The sequence below is a fragment of the Symsagittifera roscoffensis genome, chromosome 4 (assembly GCF_963678635.1).
Source record: "Symsagittifera roscoffensis chromosome 4, txSymRosc1.1, whole genome shotgun sequence".
NCBI lineage: Eukaryota > Metazoa > Xenacoelomorpha > Acoela > Convolutidae > Symsagittifera > Symsagittifera roscoffensis.
In genome coordinates, this window is record NC_087065.1 from 33,694,375 (window position 1) to 33,713,481 (window position 19,107).

General features: G+C 34.6%; 3 protein-coding genes across 4 annotated transcripts in view; all 3 read left to right on the forward strand.

Annotated features, from left to right (window-relative positions):
* The window catches only part of LOC134845262 (uncharacterized), a 216,052-nt gene that overhangs the window by 96,734 nt on the left and 100,211 nt on the right, over nucleotides 1-19,107 (forward strand). The gene's annotated exons all lie outside the window — the stretch shown is intronic.
* LOC134845257 (eukaryotic peptide chain release factor subunit 1-like) overlaps nucleotides 1-19,107 on the forward strand; it is a 574,579-nt gene that overhangs the window by 93,749 nt on the left and 461,723 nt on the right. The window lies entirely within an intron of this gene.
* LOC134845254 (ubiquitin-like modifier-activating enzyme ATG7) lies at nucleotides 896-18,012 on the forward strand. 2 transcript variants are annotated; one of them, XM_063862189.1, is made up of 7 exons: nucleotides 896-1,192; nucleotides 1,419-2,027; nucleotides 5,171-5,437; nucleotides 16,259-16,527; nucleotides 16,653-16,839; nucleotides 17,135-17,365; nucleotides 17,532-18,012. In XM_063862189.1, exons 1-7 carry the CDS (start codon nucleotides 1,057-1,059, stop codon nucleotides 17,858-17,860), a joined length of 2,028 nt encoding a protein of 675 aa, XP_063718259.1. In that variant the 5' UTR covers nucleotides 896-1,056; the 3' UTR covers nucleotides 17,861-18,012. The 2 variants fall into 2 exon arrangements, with proteins under 2 accessions (XP_063718259.1, XP_063718260.1); XM_063862190.1 differs by having other exon boundaries at nucleotides 17,135-17,360; nucleotides 17,532-17,679.

The window sequence follows — 19,107 nt, forward strand, 5'->3', positions numbered from 1 at the left end:
TTTCGAGATGTGACATTGTTTATGAAATTTTAAAATTTTTCAAAGAACTTGGATATAAAAACTTCAGTCTTAGGTTTTTCAAAACTTGAATATAGAAAAACTTGAAAAAAAAAGTTTGCAAATTTTGAAGTTACCAACCCAGTAAATGGGTGCTGTCAGAGTACAATCAAAGATTGCAGATCTTATATCCGATATATGCGGTTTTTATGAGTTGTCAAAAATTAGAAGCACCGGAGGTGTGTCAAGCTCTAGTTTTGAACGAATACCGGCTATTCTCAAAGTTAGTTCATGAAAAATCCATATTTTCTCCCCCCCCCTAAATTCATTTTTTGGCAGGGGGGTTTATACGGTTGATCCTAAAATTGTATTGAAATGCCAAAACTGCTAATTATCACTCCATGGAGCACGAGCGGGTGAAAGTTTGGAGTGGCGTTGAAGAAAAAACGATTCATTGGCCTTACTTAGATTCAAAATGCAAGCCTGAAAAGCTGTTATATGGTCCAGTTTTAATTGTTTAAAAAAGACTAACCATTAAGTATATAAGACTAACCACCTGTGCTTAACCAAATCGGTTTAACCAATTGGTTATTGGTTAAATTAGTTTAACGAACCATTTTTTAACCAATTGATTAAATAAACTTTTAAACAAAGGGTTATATTGGACATCACTGGTAGACTTCTGTGGGCCTCGCTCTAGCTGTAAGCTTTTTGAAATTGAAAGCATCACATAATTCTGATAACCTAAAAACGACTCCCGTTAAAAAACTGAAAAAAAAAGTTTTTAGCTGTCAAACACCATTTTTTTATTTGAGCCTAGCTTGTACCAGAAGTTATTGTCTTCTTAACATTTTTATGTTTCTCTTCTCTAAAACATATTATGATTATTTTCAGATGCGTTCTAATGAAAACAATTTGTATTAGTTGTATTGGATTTGCAAATAGCTAGGCGCGACCTCTAGCTACATTTATAGTTGAAATTGGCTGTTTGATTGTGGAATTAGATCTAAATATTATAGAGAAAATCAAATTATAGTCGACATTTTAACTATTTAATTAATGATGATCACTCCTTTCGTGAGCTCTTTGGACATTGGCTTCTGGTACCAGTTAGCCGACAGGAAACTGAACGAGTGGAAGCTAGAAACTTCGCCTAAGCCCATCCAGGGATATTTCAACAGTTCTCTTAAACCAGGTGAAGTACTTACTACGATTGATTCAAGCTGGGCAAAGTGTTATGAAAGCCAAACGCGGTAGACGGTTAGACCAAAGTAGCTCCGCGCAAAAAAAAATTTCAATTGAAATTTCAAATCAGAGTTAATGCGTTTAATTCGAAAAGTCTTATTTGATCTAGAATAGACTTTTTCCTTGTATGATTAAATTTAATCCACGTATGATTGAATATGACAGGTTTTGTTTAGGTCTACCATGTCTGTTCAATATTGGAGACCAGGCATTTAATGAGAAAGTGCAACTGCCCGCATTCTCGCACATATCTCGAGGCCAACTACTCCTCGCCAACACCAAGGAAGACTTCAGCAAGTTCGACAAGAAGGCCATTTTGAGCTCATCTATAGACGCAGTCATTGACAGTATTCAGCGTGGAACTTGTTTCGAAGACTCTTCATTATTACTCCCATTCACTCTTCTCTGTTTTGCTGATCTGAAAAAGCACACTTTTGTATACTGGGTCTGTTTTCCCTCAATACACCTGTCAAATGAGCTGTGCTCCCAGATTGAGTTGGATCCTATATCCGCTGATAATGTTTGCTTACTGGAGTCAGCAAATGGTGTGAACTTAACTGAAACCTTATTTGCCGTTGATAGTGTGAACAAGAGTAGGATCAGTTGGGAAGAGGCGCGTGAGAGGGAAAGTGTGACTGCAGTTACATTCGTCTGCTCCGACCCCTCAACAGACTCTAACTCCATAGGATGGTTTTGCAGAAATGTCATCAACGCACTTTTGTTTCATTTTGCCAAAAAGGCCGACAAAATTAATCTTGTATGTCTGCGCATCCAAGCTGAAAATGGTTGGTGCTTTTTTGGCTTTTGTTCACTGCTGACTCCTTGTTTTTTTTAATCACCGTAGAATTTTGGAATCCGGTGGGTTTTGCAAATGCAAGTTTCACTAATGAAAGTCACATATAAATGAGTGATAGTACAGCCTCCTCAAAAGAAAAAGGAAGTATAAATTTCTCCCGTAAATCACAAACATATATTGAGCAGTTCATCGTCAGTAGTCATTAGAAATGAGGCTTGGAAAAGAAAGATATTAGGCCATATGACCCGCAAACCCCTACCCTAGGTGCATGTGTTTTTTTAACTATCAAAAACAGTAAAAAAAAATTCAGAACACTTTTTGAATCGATAGTTCACGAGTTACTTTGACGCGTTTGTGATTTTGGCGCGTCTGTGAAAAATCAGCTTGTTAAACTTGAGAAACCAAATGATTTTCTATCAGTTAATATGATTTTCAATCAGGTAAAAGACTTTTTTAAATTAAAAATGTCCAAGGCTGGACTCCCACGGCTTAAATATAATGACTTAGTTCCGACCATTTGAAAAGTGGGGAGGAACTTGGTATTCGGGTGTGTTTTAGCTTTTCTTGTTTTCCACGCCAAATCAGGTACCACAAATATTTACTGTAATGGGTGATATATCAAGTTGAAGCACTTTCAATCGTGATTCGAACGACTTAGAATTTTCCGGTATTGAGAAAAACAAAATTTTTGTGATTTTTAGTCTTAACTCGAGCGAATAATGAGAGCGAGCAGGCTTACAATAGCTTATTTTTGCTTGATTTAGGCCGTCAAAATTTAGTTTTACACAAGTAAAGTTGGTGTTTGCAGTTTTTTCAGCGCCATTTAGAAATTGAAAACTTGAAAAACTCAAACATTTTCTGCAAATTTGTTATCACACAAGAAAACACGACGCTAATTTTAAAAAAGGAATTTTTTTAGTCTATGGTTGGCACATTCTGTGCTATTTGCACACTAGCCGGCTATCCTTGTTCGTCTTATTGATTTTTCGGACTGCTATAATCTATGGCTTCCCGTGTATTTGTCTCAATTTTTTTTTGATACAAGGTCGATTCTTTTTGGGCTTAATGTCTCTGCTTAAATTTTGTCGGTTGAGATACCATATACATATATCAATCAAAGTATGTGCAAGTATCTAAAATAGCGCCTACCACTACTATATTTCAGGAAAAAATATATAAACTTTATGAGTTTTCCGAAAAATGATAATTTTTTTATCTTCAGTTTGGTTTCAGGCAAAATAGTAAAAATCATCTTCGATATATATTTTTTTCATTTTGATGTAAATTGAGTTTTATATACATTTCGTGGCTTTAGCTTCAATTAATGCAGGCTAGATTTCCCAATTGTTTTTCTTTGAAGTTTCTTGAAAGCTGGTTCTAGAATTTTTCTCAATCCAAAAGTGTTGAAAACTTCGCTTTGTTCCGACCCTTGACAGTTGCGAAGAACTTAGTCTTCGTGTGTGTTATAGTTTTTTTATATTTTTTCTCACAAAATCAGGTTTGTTTCTCATAAATTTTTCCCATAGAAAATAGTCACCGGAACGGATCTAATGATATATATTAAAGACCTCTCAATTTTGTTTTAAACTAAATTAATAGTTCTGAAAAGTGTTCTAAAAATCAAAACATTTGGTTTGAAATTTTTGATATTCAGTCTAATTTCGAGTGAATGGAACGAGCGAGCAGGTTTGCATAGTTGACTAATAACTAAAGCTAAGCCGTGAAAGTTTAGTTTAAGACAAGCAAAGTAAATTTTTTAAGCGCGTTCTTGGGTCGTAAAATTTATTTGATTTTTCGTTTTTTGCTTGATTTTCGAGGAAAACTGTTGTCGAATACGCCTAATTTATTATGAGAATCAAGTTTTCCTCAGTTCTATACTTCTGTTTAGGTCCTTTAATCATGAGCGAAAAGCGGCAAAATTAGTAGAAAAAAAACATGTAAAAAAACTTTCCTTGACTTTAATAAAAATTCGTCAAGTAGAGGCTAGCTTGTTCCTAAGTTTTGACCATATGGGCGTATATGTTATGTGTGCTGTTAATTGTTTTATGATATCAGACGTTTGTTTTCTTCGTGTTTATAGATTTTTCGTTACTGTTTTTTAAGAAATAAGTTTGATCTGAATTTCTTTGCCTTCCTATTTAACAGATTCCAGCTCTTCTGCGAAGTTTTTAAACGAAGTTTAAGCGTTAATGCGAAGTTTTTAAGCTTGCCAATTTTATTTCAATGATAATTTGCATTCAACACTAATAAGAGTGGTTTAGTTTAATTACCTTCGTACGTTTTTTGTTTATTATTGTGGATGTTATGTTTGAAGTTATTAGGAATCATGAACGTAGTAAATACTCTTTTTTATAAGTCTTGGTGATTTTTTTTTGAATGGTTCGAGTTTTGTGATTTTTTTCTCAGTTCAGTTCATTTCTTTTGTTTAAAGAAAGACAAATTCGACTATTGAACAGCAAAAGTGTAAAGGTCGCGAAAAACGTGATCGACTTCTAGTTTCTAAATAGACATTTGATTTTCAGGTTTATCCAGATGGGTCAATTTTATTACAAAGTGTTAATCATAAGTTTTTCTGGAATTTAAAAGAGCCTTAAGGCCTTATTTTTTTTCTTTGAAACTCAAAAATTGAAGTTTTTCAAAAAACAGTCAGTTTTTTTTTCGGTTTCCTTGCGTTGATGACGCATGACTCTTTTCCTGCTGTCTGTTGGCTATGTTTTTAATTCTTGAAAGTTTTCTCAATACTCTTGAATCATTGTTTTCCTCAAAAAAGAAATTGAGAGTTTTGTTTACAAAACTTCAAGTTTTGCTGTTAAATCGCTGATTCTTTTTGATTTCAATGTTTGAGAAGGCAATCTGAAATCTTTGAATCATTTACAAAATTAATTTACAAAGCTTTTTTTTATGAAGTTGGCTTCAGCCTAAAAGTTGGGGAAAATCTTGGCAGTCAAATAATAAAAAAAAGATTTTTGTGTCGTATTTATGTAATTTTGTCATGCAATCATCTTTTTCAATTTATCTTTCTATGTCGCATGTAGTCCGAAGCTCCACTTCGCTTCTGCGTGTTACATAAATGGTCATTTAAATAAGTCTATCATGCTTGTTCGGAAGCTTTAAATTTTGTTTATGTTTTAGCCGACATTTCAGTGAGAAGCTCTGTGCAACTTAACATTCCCACGCAGCCTGGAAGTGTCGATTTCTCGGTCAGAGATCTCCTTTCGAGTAGTGGGTGGGAAAAAAACAAGGAAAAATTGTTACCCAAAATGGCTGACTTGAGCAAACTCATGGACCCAAAAATTTTATCTAAGAACGCTGTGGAACTAAATCTCAAACTAATGAAGTGGCGAATTGTACCCGAGTTGGACTTAGAAAAAATTGCCCAACAGAAATGCCTCTTACTTGGTATGTTGCAGCAGCTTTATCCTTCCCACCACTCAGGTGGATTTTTCAGCCCGATATAGATTACCTCAGCTCAAAGAAAGCTTGTAAAGTAATTAAATATAGGCTTGTAAAGTGATCAAATATAGCTTGTAAAGTGATGAAATGATCAAGCATTAAAGCTCGCGCAGTTGTGAATAGGATTCCTCCTAATATTTTCCAAGCATTTGTAGTATCGAGAAAATGGGACCATCCCGCACTGGAGTTCCATGGACAATAATCAATTATATTGTCATTTTATAGTCTGTATGTATCTATAAAATTACAAAAATATTGGATTAAAATCCATCAAAAATGAATTATAATCTTAGTATTTTTGATATCAATATAATCCATTATAATCGTTAATGATCGATTATAATCCTTTAAAAATGGATTATAATCATAATATTTTTTAATCATTAGAATTCATTATAATAGATTGATCTATTATAATGTGTTTTTTGAGAAGAAATTATGATTTTTGCAAATTTTTTTGAAAGTTATCTCATTTCCTGTTTCGTGCAGTTGCTACGTATTACGTTTCATAAATTTTTACTTTTCACATAAGATTTTTTAATTTAATTTTTCTCTACTTTTTCTCCCCTCCCACAGCTTACCCCTCGTCAGTTTACCCCCATCTTAGTTTAAACCAAACCCCCATCTTAGTTTAAACCAAACCCCCTCCCCCGTTTACTGAACGTGGGGCGGGGTAAAAAATGGGGGAAGGGTGGAACAAAAAACTTGGGTGAGTGGGTTAAAATGGAGAATGGGGGCAAATAGGTGTTGCTCACATTGAGTAACCCCTCCCCCCGTCCTCGTTCATTGATAAACATACTGGGGGGTGGGGTGGGGGGTGAACTGTAACTTGGGTGGGGGGGTTGTGTTTGAGGTTAAACTTAAGTAAACTTAGGGGTGGGGGGAGTTGGTTTGGACAAATGCAGATGGGAGGCAAAGTGAGGGGGGAGGGGTTAATTTCATTAGGTTTAGATTGCGAGTAGTCCGTGAGTAACGCAGAAATGTTGCAAGTTTGGCAAAGGATTTTGCAAAAAAATGTAAAGATTATAATCCGTTATAATCATTTATAATGAATTTTGAATGGATAATAATCCATTATAATGGATTTAAATGGATTGTGTTTATCCGAAAATAATAGATTATAGTGACAATATAATCGATTTGGTGGTCTAAATTTGCAACAATAAAGGAGTATAATGACAACATTTTAGACAACAATTTTCCATTATTTATAATCTATTGTTATCCACGGAACTCCGGTGCGGTATAGACTATAGTGCCCAAAATAAGCTGACAGTCTAAACAATTGAAATCTACCGCAAATTGACCTTTATTAAATAGTTTAGTTCCAGTTCTTTTAGTTTTTCCTAACTCATGTCAAAGAATTTTTACTGAGAAAGGCAGGAAAATTGGAAAAAAAATAGATTTTTTTTATTTTAGAAAGAGAGAATTAAATTCTTAAGTTATAAGGTATGCTTGCTGAGAGAATAGCCTTGAAATGAAGCAAGAAGTGCAAAAAAATTCCTAAATATTATATTTTCTAGTGTTTGTTTGATTATTACAGTAGCGAACTTTAGTGAGGTAGTGTTTTAGTACGACTATTCTTTTCTAACCACCCAAGTCGCAAATTTTGGTGCCAATTTCTGGGCACTTAACAGCTTTTTAATATCATGTGCTTTGAAGTTCGATTAGTAATAAGTTAACACAGTTGATACCTTTCTCATTGTTCAAATGAACCGAAAAAGCTGTTTGTTTCAATATTTGTTTGAATTAGAAATTTTTCAACTCAATATATCTCGCAATGTTTTTGAAATACTCAATTTATAGAAAATATATCTTAATGTTTATCAATTTTTCACATGCAATCCTAGCGCGGATGCCTTCAGTTTGTTGTATTCCAAATTATTACATGCCAAATTGTGTCTATTTGTAATTGTTGCCACTTTTGCTGCATAGCATTGGCGATTTGTTAGCATATGTAGCTGTTTTATCCGTGACTATTGTTTGTCGGTTGTGAAGTGGCTGAGCAGGCAGGGCGTGAGATTTCATATTTCGTTAGTCGCAGGTTCGAATCCGATACGCAGCAACGTTTTACTTATTCGAGCCTTATTTCTCTTTTTTTTTCACTTTATAAAGCTGTTTTTTGTCGTGTTTTTGCTATTATTTGCGAAGCGCAGCCTCGGCTCTGTGTAAAATTGTTTGGCTCTAATACGTTTCGAAGCAAAATTTTTATGAATGATCCAAAGAACAAACGCCGAAAATCAAAAATGATAGTTTTTAATTTTTTTTTTAGTTTTCACCTCTGTGTATCCAAATCTGAAATGAAACTGACAGTCAAGTTTTTAGACTAGAATTACGCCTTTTCGTTATAGAATGCTATTACCAACCAGGAGGTTTTTGAGTGATCTTTGTAAAAATGATTTTGACCTTTCAATTTCAATGCGGAACCTGATGTAAGCTTTCTAAATAATATCCGAATTTTAATTTTGAATTTCAAACTGATGCGATTTCGAATTCAAAGTTTAAAAGGATATGACAGTAATGTTTACACTCAAAGATTGGAACTTCAATTGTGGTCCCTGACAGCAGCCGATCCAATCAATGTTTTTTTTGTGCAATGTTTTTTTAATGAAAATTGGATAAATTGGGCTAATTTTGTTTGCCTAAAACGAACATAGCCTTCATTATATGAAAACAATTCCATATTTGATTCCAATTCATTTTTCCATTTTTATTGCGACACTGGGTATATCACTTCTAATTGCGCCACTGCGTATATCAATTCTAATTGCGTCACTGGGTATATCATGTCTCATTTTGGAACTCACTCCACAAGGACACTCAGCTCTCGTTTTTTGTTTTTGCTTTGTAATGCTATAAGCTCATGATGATGCAATCATCTATTTAGCAATTTCTATGCAGTGAGAAAATTTAAGCGTTGCGAGAAGCATTTTTTAAATTTAAAAAATTATTTTAAAAAAAAAGTTAATATGGTCCATGTATGTAAGCTGACTTTTGAAGACCATGTTTTAAATCATGCTCGTTAACTTAAGAATTTTTACAGTTGAGGAAATACATTGATTGCTGAACTGCTTCAACTTTGAGCTCAGGATTTTTATTTTTGTAGCTAAAAGCTTCATTACCCTTGCTATAAGCAAGGGTAATGCAATCGGTTACTAGACTTTTTCCCCTTAAATGATTTTGTTCACAGGATCTCCAGTTTTAATATCATGTGCTTTGAAGTTCGATTAGTAATAAGTTAACACAGTTGATACCTTTCTCATTGTTCAAATGAACCGAAAAAGCTGTTTGTTTCAATGTTTGTTTGAATTAGAAATTTTTCAACTCAATATATCTCGCAATGTTTTTGAAATACTCAATTTATAGAAAATATATCTTTATGTTTATCAATTTTTCACATGCAATCCTAGCGCGGATGCCTTCAGTTTGTTGTATTCCAAATTATTACATGCCAAATTGTGTCTATTTGTAATTGTTGCCACTTTTGCTGCATAGCATTGGCGATTTGTTAGCATATGTAGCTGTTTTATCCGTGACTATTGTTTGTCGGTTGTGAAGTGGCTGAGCAGGCAGGGCGTGAGATTTCATATTTCGTTAGTCGCAGGTTCGAATCCGATACGCAGCAACGTTTTACTTATTCGAGGCTTATTTCTCTTTTTTTTCACTTTATAAAGCTGTTTTTGTCGTGTTTTTGCTATTATTTGCGAAGCGCAGCCTCGGCTCTGTGTAAAATTGTTTGGCTCTAATACATTTCGAAGCAAAATTTTTATGAATGATCCAAAGAACAAGCGCCGAAAATCAAAAATGATAGTTTTTAATTTTTTTTTTAGTTTTCACCTCTGTGTATCCAAATCTGAAATGAAACTGACAGTCAAGTTTTTAGACTAGAATTACGGTTTTTGAGTGATCTTTGTAAAAATGATTTTGACCTTTCAATTTCAATGCGGAACCTGATGTAAGCTTTCTAAATAATATCCGAATTTTAATTTTGAATTTCAAACTGATGCGATTTCGAATTCAAAGTTTAAAAGGATATGACAGTAATGTTTACACTCAAAGATTGGAACTTCAATTGTGGTCCCTGACAGCAGCCGATCCAATCAATGTTTTTTTTGTGCAATGTTTTTTTAATGAAAATTGGATAAATTGGGCTAATTTTGTTTGCCTAAAACGAACATAGCCTTCATTATATGAAAACAATTCCATATTTGATTCCAATTCATTTTTCCATTTTTATTGCGACACTGGGTATATCACTTCTAATTGCGCCACTGCGTATATCAATTCTAATTGCGTCACTGGGTATATCATGTCTCATTTTGGAACTCACTCCACAAGGACACTCAGCTCTCGTTTTTTGTTTTTGCTTTGTAATGCTATAAGCTCATGATGATGCAATCATCTATTTAGCAATTTCTATGCAGTGAGAAAATTTAAGCGTTGCGAGAAGCATTTTTTAAATTTAAAAAATTATTTTAAAAAAAAAGTTAATATGGTCCATGTATGTAAGCTGACTTTTGAAGACCATGTTTTAAATCATGCTCGTTAACTTAAGAATTTTTACAGTTGAGGAAATACATTGATTGCTGAACTGCTTCAACTTTGAGCTCAGGATTTTTATTTTTGTAGCTAAAAGCTTCATTACCCTTGCTATAAGCAAGGGTAATGCAATCGGTTACTAGACTTTTTCCCCTTAAATGATTTTGTTCACAGGATCTCCAGTTTTAAGATTTCCTTTTCCAATGTCTCCAACTTACACTTCAGCACAAGTTTGCCATGTTGCATTGTTAACAGCTGGTCTAGAGCTACTGGAGTGATACTGGGCCCTTATATGCAACAATTTTCAAAAAATCTATTGATTATTTTAGTCGGCTTTTTCGATTTCGTCCCATTTTTTTCCGGCTTTTTTGCCGTGTGCTTTGTTTTTTTAAATCTTTTTGGTGAATTCTCTATTATTCTTTTTTTCTTCATTTTCAAAAGAGTAATTATTGTTTTTGGTTTTCTGGTTTTTATACACGACAAAATTGCGTGGAATCAGTTTTTTTTTTTACTTTTTTGTTATTGAGGGTAGAACAATGTTAGATGAAATCGATTGAAGTTGATTATATAGAGTTAGTTTTTAATTGGGAAAAAAAATTCTGAAAAGTTTTATACATTTCCAGAATTTTTTTTTACAGTTTTCTTTTGTTTGTTTTGTCAGCAAAAAAATGTGACTTCTGTCGCACAACATTTAGGAGTGTGGTTCTTTATAGCTGAAAGTTTTGCAAAAAAAATAAATTTTTGTGATTCTATCTTCAATTCTTTTACGGGCGTTTTTTATTGTTTTTTTTGTGTGTGATTAGCGTACCAATTTCTTATCTGATGTAATTGAATTTTTAATAGGCTTTCAGAATCTTTTCCAATTTTTCTGCATGTTACTTTGTGTGGAAATTTGAGTTTTTGTGAGACACTTGGTCAAAACTTTTTCTTCACTTGTTTTGTAATTTTTTGGTAAATTTTTCTTCTAGTATGATCTTAGCTTATAACAATTAATGGAAAGAACCTTTTCTTAGCCCCAATGGTTCCTGTAAGATATGCAGTTTGGTTAGTTGCACAATTTTAAGCAATGTTTTTGAGTGCATTTAGGAACTTTTGGATCTCGATTTTCATACCAAAGATTTTTTTTCGTATCGTTTCCATCTAGTTATGAGAAAGTAAAGCATGTAGTTAGTGTAGCCCGAATCCTTTTTATGTGTTAGATGATTGAATTGATAATATTGCAAAAAAAATTTCACGCCTGCGATAGCATGCGTTATCAAATCGAACAGGTTTTTTTGGGTTAACAGCTAGTTTAATAAAATCAGTCGAATCTTTTATGATGCTGCTATACTGCTGCCATGCTCATTTTCATGAAAATTCAAATATAACAACCACGTACTAGTTACTACCCATGGTATATCTAGAACTCAAACCATTGTACGTATAATTATAGAGTTTTGTTATTAATTTTCTACTGTTGGTTTTTTGGCTTCATAGTTGTTGACTTGAGCGCAGACTCTTATATTGGTCGAGATGGTTTTTTTCGTGTTTTTTTTCCGGAAAATTTCAGGCTCAAATTTATCTTTTCTTGCTTCAACTTTTAATTTTTTTTCGAGTTGAGTTCTTTTCGTGTGTTCAAAGGAAGGCAAACTCCACTATCAAACAGCAAAAGTGTAAAGGTCACAAAAAACGTTTTTGATTTTTAATTTCGAAAGTGGAGGTTGATTATCAGATTTCCCAGCGGAACTTAAATGTTACTTATTGATCTAGCAATGTCAAATTGGGTTAATTTTATCACAAAATGTCAAGCATAAATTGTCTTAGGAGTTTAAGGTCATCTGTTTTTCTCTTGGAAATTTGGAGGTATTCGAAATTAGAAAGACAGAAAGTCAGTATTTTTTCTGTTTACTTGCTTTCATTGATTCATGGCTAAATTTTATCGTAAAAGAATTAAAAGATTAATTTGGTTGATATTGAAGGCTTCCGTATCAATTCAACAAGCTCCCCTTATCTTATTTTTTTTTTGCTGGAGCTTGATTTTTACACATGCGAGCTCAGTGTATAACTATGACTCTACTTTTTTCCCAACCTAACTCGCAAATAAAAGAGCTCAATTTGGTGGCTCTTTAGCTATAATCAAGAGCTGTTGCCTTAAAAATTTCAAAGAATCTGTTCTCTGCTTCATTTGTGGCTAGTATTTGCCGATCGATAAACGTCGGGGCCGAGTAGGAAGATCGTGAGACTCTTTATCTCTAGGTCGCTGGTCCGAATCCGTCGCGCAGAAAAAGTTGAATTTTTCCACTCCCCTCACATAATTTTCCATTTGTTAGTTTTCTTACGTGTTAATGTGGCTGAATGCGTGATGAATAACAATTGTAGGCCGAAAAAGAGCTCAAAAGTTATACGAATTTGAGGCTTATTTTTAATTTTTATTTTTTCAATTTATAGAGCTGCTTTTTTGTCGTTTTTTGCTCTAGTGTTTGTCAAGCGCTGCTTTGCTTCTAAAATAAAACTAAGGCTTCTTGTTTTTTCAAAATTTGAAGATATTTTTTGTGCCGAGCTTTTTGTCTATTTGGAGCTCTCCGTAGTCTCTGTTCTTATAATAAAGATATAAATCAAAAATGATAAATCAGAGTTTAAAACTAATGTTGTCCAAAAACTATGAAAACATGAGTTTAGACGACAGATATATTTCATTAGTTGTGCTCCTCAATCTTAGCGTTTTCCTCAACGCATAATTATTCCGACTTTTGAAGAATGTGCAATATATTTGTGCTCAGTATTTTTTTTTATTTCTCCACAGAAATTTCGACTTTTAACTCCAAGTTTTGACAGGATTTTTAAAATGTCCTTCAAAATTTTTTGTTGTCTTGAGCTCAAATTCAAAAAGATTTTTACCTGTGATCACTTTTCGGAAAGTTATAAGGGTTTTAAAATGGCCAACTTGGAACAATTAATTAAAGCGATATATTTCGTGCTATTAACGCGTAAGTTGAGATTCAACTGTCTTAATTCTATTTGCAACAACTTTTTGACCGCGCTTTGGTGTATTTAATATTTTGCCATATGCGAAATATATCAATTTGTACTTAACATAGCGTGTGGAGGCATGGTTTTCAAAAAATCCCAAAAAAGAATTGAGTTTTTCCATTTTTTTTTATTTCTAATTTTTTTCTTAATTGAACACTACTCTATTGACCTTAAAAACACTCGGAACATTTGGGGCTTTGCTGTAATACGATCAGTTTTGCTTACCTTTGCGATAAGCAAGGGTATTGCAATCGATTACTAGACTTTTTCCGTAAATAATTTTAAGCACAGACTGGTCAAAGGTGTAGGAATTGTAAATTTCAGACATGCTAAATATCAGGCATGCTCAGTTTCTTGACAATTCAATTAAAAGTACCTTCATTTAAATAGTTAATAGTTGTAGTCCGTTTCCGGCGTTAGTTTCTTTTCAAATAATTTTCTTGAAATTTTTTTTGATTTTTTTTCGGATTGGTTTTCTTTTTTTTATTAGTTTTGTCGTTTAATTTCCCGTTTTTTCATTGAGATTTGTTTTGTTTGGTACTGATTTTTCGATTTTTTTGTTATGCATTGATTTTACCTTAATTTTGATTTTTTTCCAAATGAAAGTTTGTAACTTACCAGATCTGATTTTAAATAATTTTATTTTTATAAGTATTTTTTTTGATTAAATGGTTTTAGCTTTTATTTTATGGCATAATGAACTTATAGTGCATTGTTTAGATGGCAAAAATTTTTGTTTGACAACATCAGGTGTGGTTACACTTGCGAGAGCAAGTGTCTTGAAATCGGGAAAAAGATTCCAGTAAACAACTTTTCGTACACTTTTTCTCAACTTGCTTTCTTATTGAAGCTTTACAATTTCCAGGTTCATTCTCACTTGACTTTGAGTTAACGCCGTCGCTTTTGTATTCTAAGCTCTGGGGTTCGACTCTCGGCTGGACCTTTTTTTCATAATATATGCACTTGAAAAAAAAATCGGTAAAGATTGAATTGTTGGACTTCCGTTATTCTGCTAAAATTTTGTCGTCTTAGTTGCCATATCACAAATCTTGTTTATCTTGTATGAAGCTTTCATTGCAAGTGCAAGTGTTGTTCTATGTAGATTCAGGGAGGTGGACTTGAAACTATTCCAATGTTTTTTAATCAGTTTGTTTTTCGACTCAACTGGTGTCTGCTCAAAGATTGTCGGCTTAGTTGCCGCATCACTGATTTTTCTTTTCTTGTACTGCAGGCAACTTCTTTTATAGTTGAAATCATTCTAGTCTTAGGTGGGTCTTAAAACTGTTAAGGTTTTTTTCTGAAATCATACTTTTTTCTGCTCAACTTTGTCTGCTCAAAGATTGCCAGCTTTATTCCCGCTTCTTAAGTTTTGCTCCGTTGCTAATTTAATTTTTTAATTTCTGGCATGTTAGTCTAGACAAACGGAAGTTTAATTTTAGGTAGAGCTAGTTTTTTCTACATTTTTCATTTTTTCGACATGTTTTTATGTTACTGTTTAATCGCAAGTGGTGCGAAGCTGCGCTTCGCCTCTGTGTAAATTTTGTTATCAAATCAAATAAATTAGACCCCATCCTGTGTCCAGATTCAATGCATAGGGTTGTCATTACTCATCAAACTGAATCGCGCTCGACATCTATCTCCAATATCCGAATACGAAGTGTCTCGCTTTTACCCAGACAAGATTTCATTTTTAGTTTATGAAGGTCGATGAATTATCGACATTTTGTTAACGGTTACTTCTACATTAAGCTGGCTTGCAAGTGACACAACATTTTGACTGATAGTTTCTATGCTTTCTCGGTTTCCGTTTACCATAAGCGTTTCTTCTAATCTGATAATCTTCAGATTTTTCCGACAGTTTTCAGTAGCTGCGCTCCCAAAAAAAAAAGATTTCAGACTGCCGGCAAATTGTTGCTGTTCCATTTCTCGCTTGATATCCGTTATCGGCTGTGACAGATTTTTTCCCATGACAGATCTCGTCCCATTTTAATTTCAACAGATTTCGTCGTCACATTTCAAAGCGTACACAGATTTCGTCACACAAATTTGTATATGGGATGATTGGATATGGTACGAAATCTGTTTAGGACGAAATCAGTTAATTAAATAAGTAGGACGAAATCTGTAGTTGGATGAAATCTGTGCCAATCCCGTCATAATATCGATAACTGCTGTTGCAAGGCTGTATGAATTGCTTTATTGACGATGATTTTCACTTCGGTCTGTAGTTGCAACAATATTGTTGGTGGAAAAGTTGATATCATTTTTCGACATTCACCAAGGTTTTCTGAAATTCTATCAGCTGGAATTTCTTCATTCTGATATTGGCTTTAAATAGCCCAAAGGCTCATGTTATTTTTCTTGAAGATTGCTTTCTGATATTGAAACCTCATACTAAAAAAGCCAGGTTCCAGCACCACATCATTCTGTTGTTTTTTCCTTTTACCTGTATTCTTTCTTATTTCTGAAACTATGTATTTAGTTTATCGCAACAATTAGTCCTTTCTTTTGAATTTCTCTTCTTAAATTGTGGAACATTCTGTGCTATTTGCTTGCGCAGCAATAGTTTTTTTGTTCTTTTTGTTACATACCTGTTTCAATACCTGTTTCAAAAAAGCTATTTGCTTGCGCAGCAATAGTTTTTTTTGTTCTTTTTGTTACATACCTGTTTCAATACCTGTTTCAAAAAAGCTATTTGCTTGCGCAGCAATAGTTTTTTTTGTTCTTTTTGTTACATACCTGTTTCAGAGGCACTTAGTACAGTGGTAAGGCGTTCACTTTGAAATCCTCAGATCGTGTATTCGATCCCATGCCATGGCAATGATAGTGTGTCAGGACAAGCTCTCACTTGACCTCCAGATTCAGGTCTACCACAACCTGACCAAATTTGGCTGCAAGAGTGGTACCACGTAAAAGTTGTAGACGCAAAAAAAAACGGCCGTGAGTCGCAAAACACAGCTTCGCTCAGCAAAAATAACACTGTCTGGAATGTGGGGAGATAATACAAATGGACTATCCTCGACAGGACTGTTAAGGCCTACTGATAGCTCCTCTGCGATTCGCAGGAACTACAATGATTATTATTAAAGATTTGAGAGACTACAGATTTGAGAGACTAAAGAGGCTTAATTTGTCTGTGAAACTGTACCTCCCAACTTGAACTTACGGTTTTCTCAGAAAAAGGATGTTGAAATTAATGGTTATATGATGTTTTTCAAGGTGCTGGTACTCTTGGCTGCAACGTGGCACGCCTACTCTTAGCTTGGGGTGTGACCAAACTCACTCTGGTGGACAACGGGAGAGTGTCCTATTCGAACCCTGTGCGACAGAGTCTGTTTGTGTTTGAAGATGCCATGGGGGGATCGACTTCGAAAGTGGAGGCGGCTGCCAGACAGCTCAAGCGTATCAACCCGAGTTGTGAGGTGGAAGCTTTGGAAATGAGCATTCCCATGCCAGGCCATGCTGTGGCCCAAATAGAGAAGCAAAAGGTGCGTACAGCAGCTCCACGTTCAACTTTCTGTCGATTACCAAGGATGAAAAGTTAAGCATTCAGCTTTTTAAGATACCCGAAAAGCGTCATTGACCCCAATATTAGGAAAAGTTTCATTTCTAGGTGCAACATACTTTGACTCAATTGGATGAATTGGTGGCTGGACACGACTGTATCTTCCTTCTCCTGGACAGTAGGGAAGCAAGATGGTTGCCCACAGTACTGGGCAAGTTCCATGGCAAACTAGTCGTCAATGCTGCCCTAGGATTCGATTCGTACTTGGTGATGAGACATGGAGTGTCAATGGACGGTGAGGTTCAAATTCCTGTTTCCAACTAAGTTGAATAAAATTTGGTCAAAAAGTACATTTGAAGATGCTTGAATTGAAGCCCGGCGTAAAAAAGAGAGTTTCTCAGTTGTATTTCCGCAAGCAGCTGTTTTTTCTAACCTTCGTGTCCATCTGTTTTGTCTGCGTACAAAGATAGAGGCCAACAATTCTTATTTGAAGTGTTCAATGAACCCTCTTGGAAGATATCACTGGACTGGCTCAGCTCAAAATTGACATCGAGGAGCGTTTCAGTTCTATCAAAAATATTTTTGTTTAGATGCGAACAGTTGTGCGAATGGTGATTCCACGGTTCCATCTTCCTCTTCGTCTGCTATAGTGAAGAGCAGTGAACTGGGTTGCTATTTCTGCAGTGACGTGATGGCCCCTGGAGACTCTCTGTCTGACAGGACCCTGGATCAACAGTGCACTGTGACCAGACCAGGCACCTCCATGATTGCCAGCAGCCTCGCAGTTGAGATGTTCGCCTCATGTGTCTCGAATCAGTTAGGTGACTATTATTATTGTTTTTTCCTTTTGCACCTGATTGCATAACATTGATTTTCAATTTTTTTGTTAGCTCGAGTTCATTTCGATTTACTGACTCTCAGCACTGCTATTAAATAATAGCATTAGATTCTTAAAATGTTAATTAGTTGGCTGTCAATTCATCTCAGGTGCCAAGTGTCCTGCAAGTTTGTCTGAATCAGATGAAGGGGCGTGTGATCTTCCACTAGGTCCAGTGCCCCACCAAATAAGAGGGTGGCTGTCACAGCAGTATAAGCAGATCACACCATATGTAGAAGCCTATTCTAAGTGTGTGGCTTGTAGTCCATCTGTGTTGTCTGCGTACAAAGATAGAGACCAACAATTCTTGTTTGAAGTGTTCAATGAACCCTCTTTCTTGGAAGATATCACTGGACTGGCTCAGCTCAAAATTGACATCGAGGAGGGTTTCGGAGATGACATTATAGCTCTAAGTGACGACGAAGAACAAGACGAATAAAAAATTTATGTACTAAATTATATTTAACTAGAAAATCGTGTTATTGCCTTATATCGTGTCATATATATATATATGAATAGAACTCGATAATTCAAAAGCTACTTTAGTACATTTTTTCCTTTGTTTTTGCAAATTCAGACAAATATTTGTAACTCTTGTCCTCATATCTGCCACCAGCAAGAATATTGCAACCAGGTACTACGACTTTTCCACCTTAGAAACTTGGTCTCCATGAGGCATCTTTCGGGATGGAACTCGAAGTCAACCTATAGTAGCTATGCTATGTAGATTGTTCCATGTTAGAAAAAGATTCCATTTGTGTCAATGGACTAGCTTACACTTGCGAAGCTAGTGTATTAGTACGAACCTTCTTTTTTACCAACCTAAAATGCAAATATTGGTGCGGCACTTTTATGGTGCCGCACCCCAATAATGGTGGGACACCTTTACAGTTTTTTGATAGCATTTGCTTGGACATTCGAATATTAATAAATTGTCACAGTTGATGAATTTTTAATTCATCAAATGAACCGTAAAAAACTGTTATTTGTTTCGAACAACATCACAATAAAAAAAAAACTCGATTTCAGATGTTTTCTAACTCAATATTATCTCGCTATTTTTTGAAATCTATAATTTATACATAATGTGGCTTTATGCTTTGCGATTTGTTATATGCAAAGTTAGTGTGGATGACTTCAGTTCGTTATATTCCAAATTATTAATTGCAAAATTGAGTCTATTTGTATTTGGCTGAGGAGATAGTGCGTGAGACTCAAAATCGTTTGATTGCAGTAGGTCGCAGATTCGAATCCTGAATCTAGCTGCTTTATTCGTGATTAGTGTTTCTCTGTTAAGCTTGTGTGGCTGAGTGGATAGTGCGTGAGAGTCAAATTTTCTTGATTGCAGTATGTCGCAGACTGGAATCCTACACGTAGCCGAGTTTTTGCTAAATCGAGGCTTATTTATACTTTTTCTTAATTAACTTGATAGAGCTACTTTTTGGTCGTGTTATCGCAAGTGTTTGCGAAGCGCAGCTTCGCCTCTGTGTAAAGACCTTCATTTGTATAGGTATACTTGTTTTTTTTCTGAAAACAAGTCTTCAAATTTGATCAGCCTAAAGTTAGACTTTTGGTGGTTTGACAATTTCTTTTTCAATTCCCTTAACGATAGTTTCCTATAAGGAAGTCAATATTCGTTCTATAATTAAGAAAGTGGAAATTGCGCGAAAAACGTGAATGATTTTT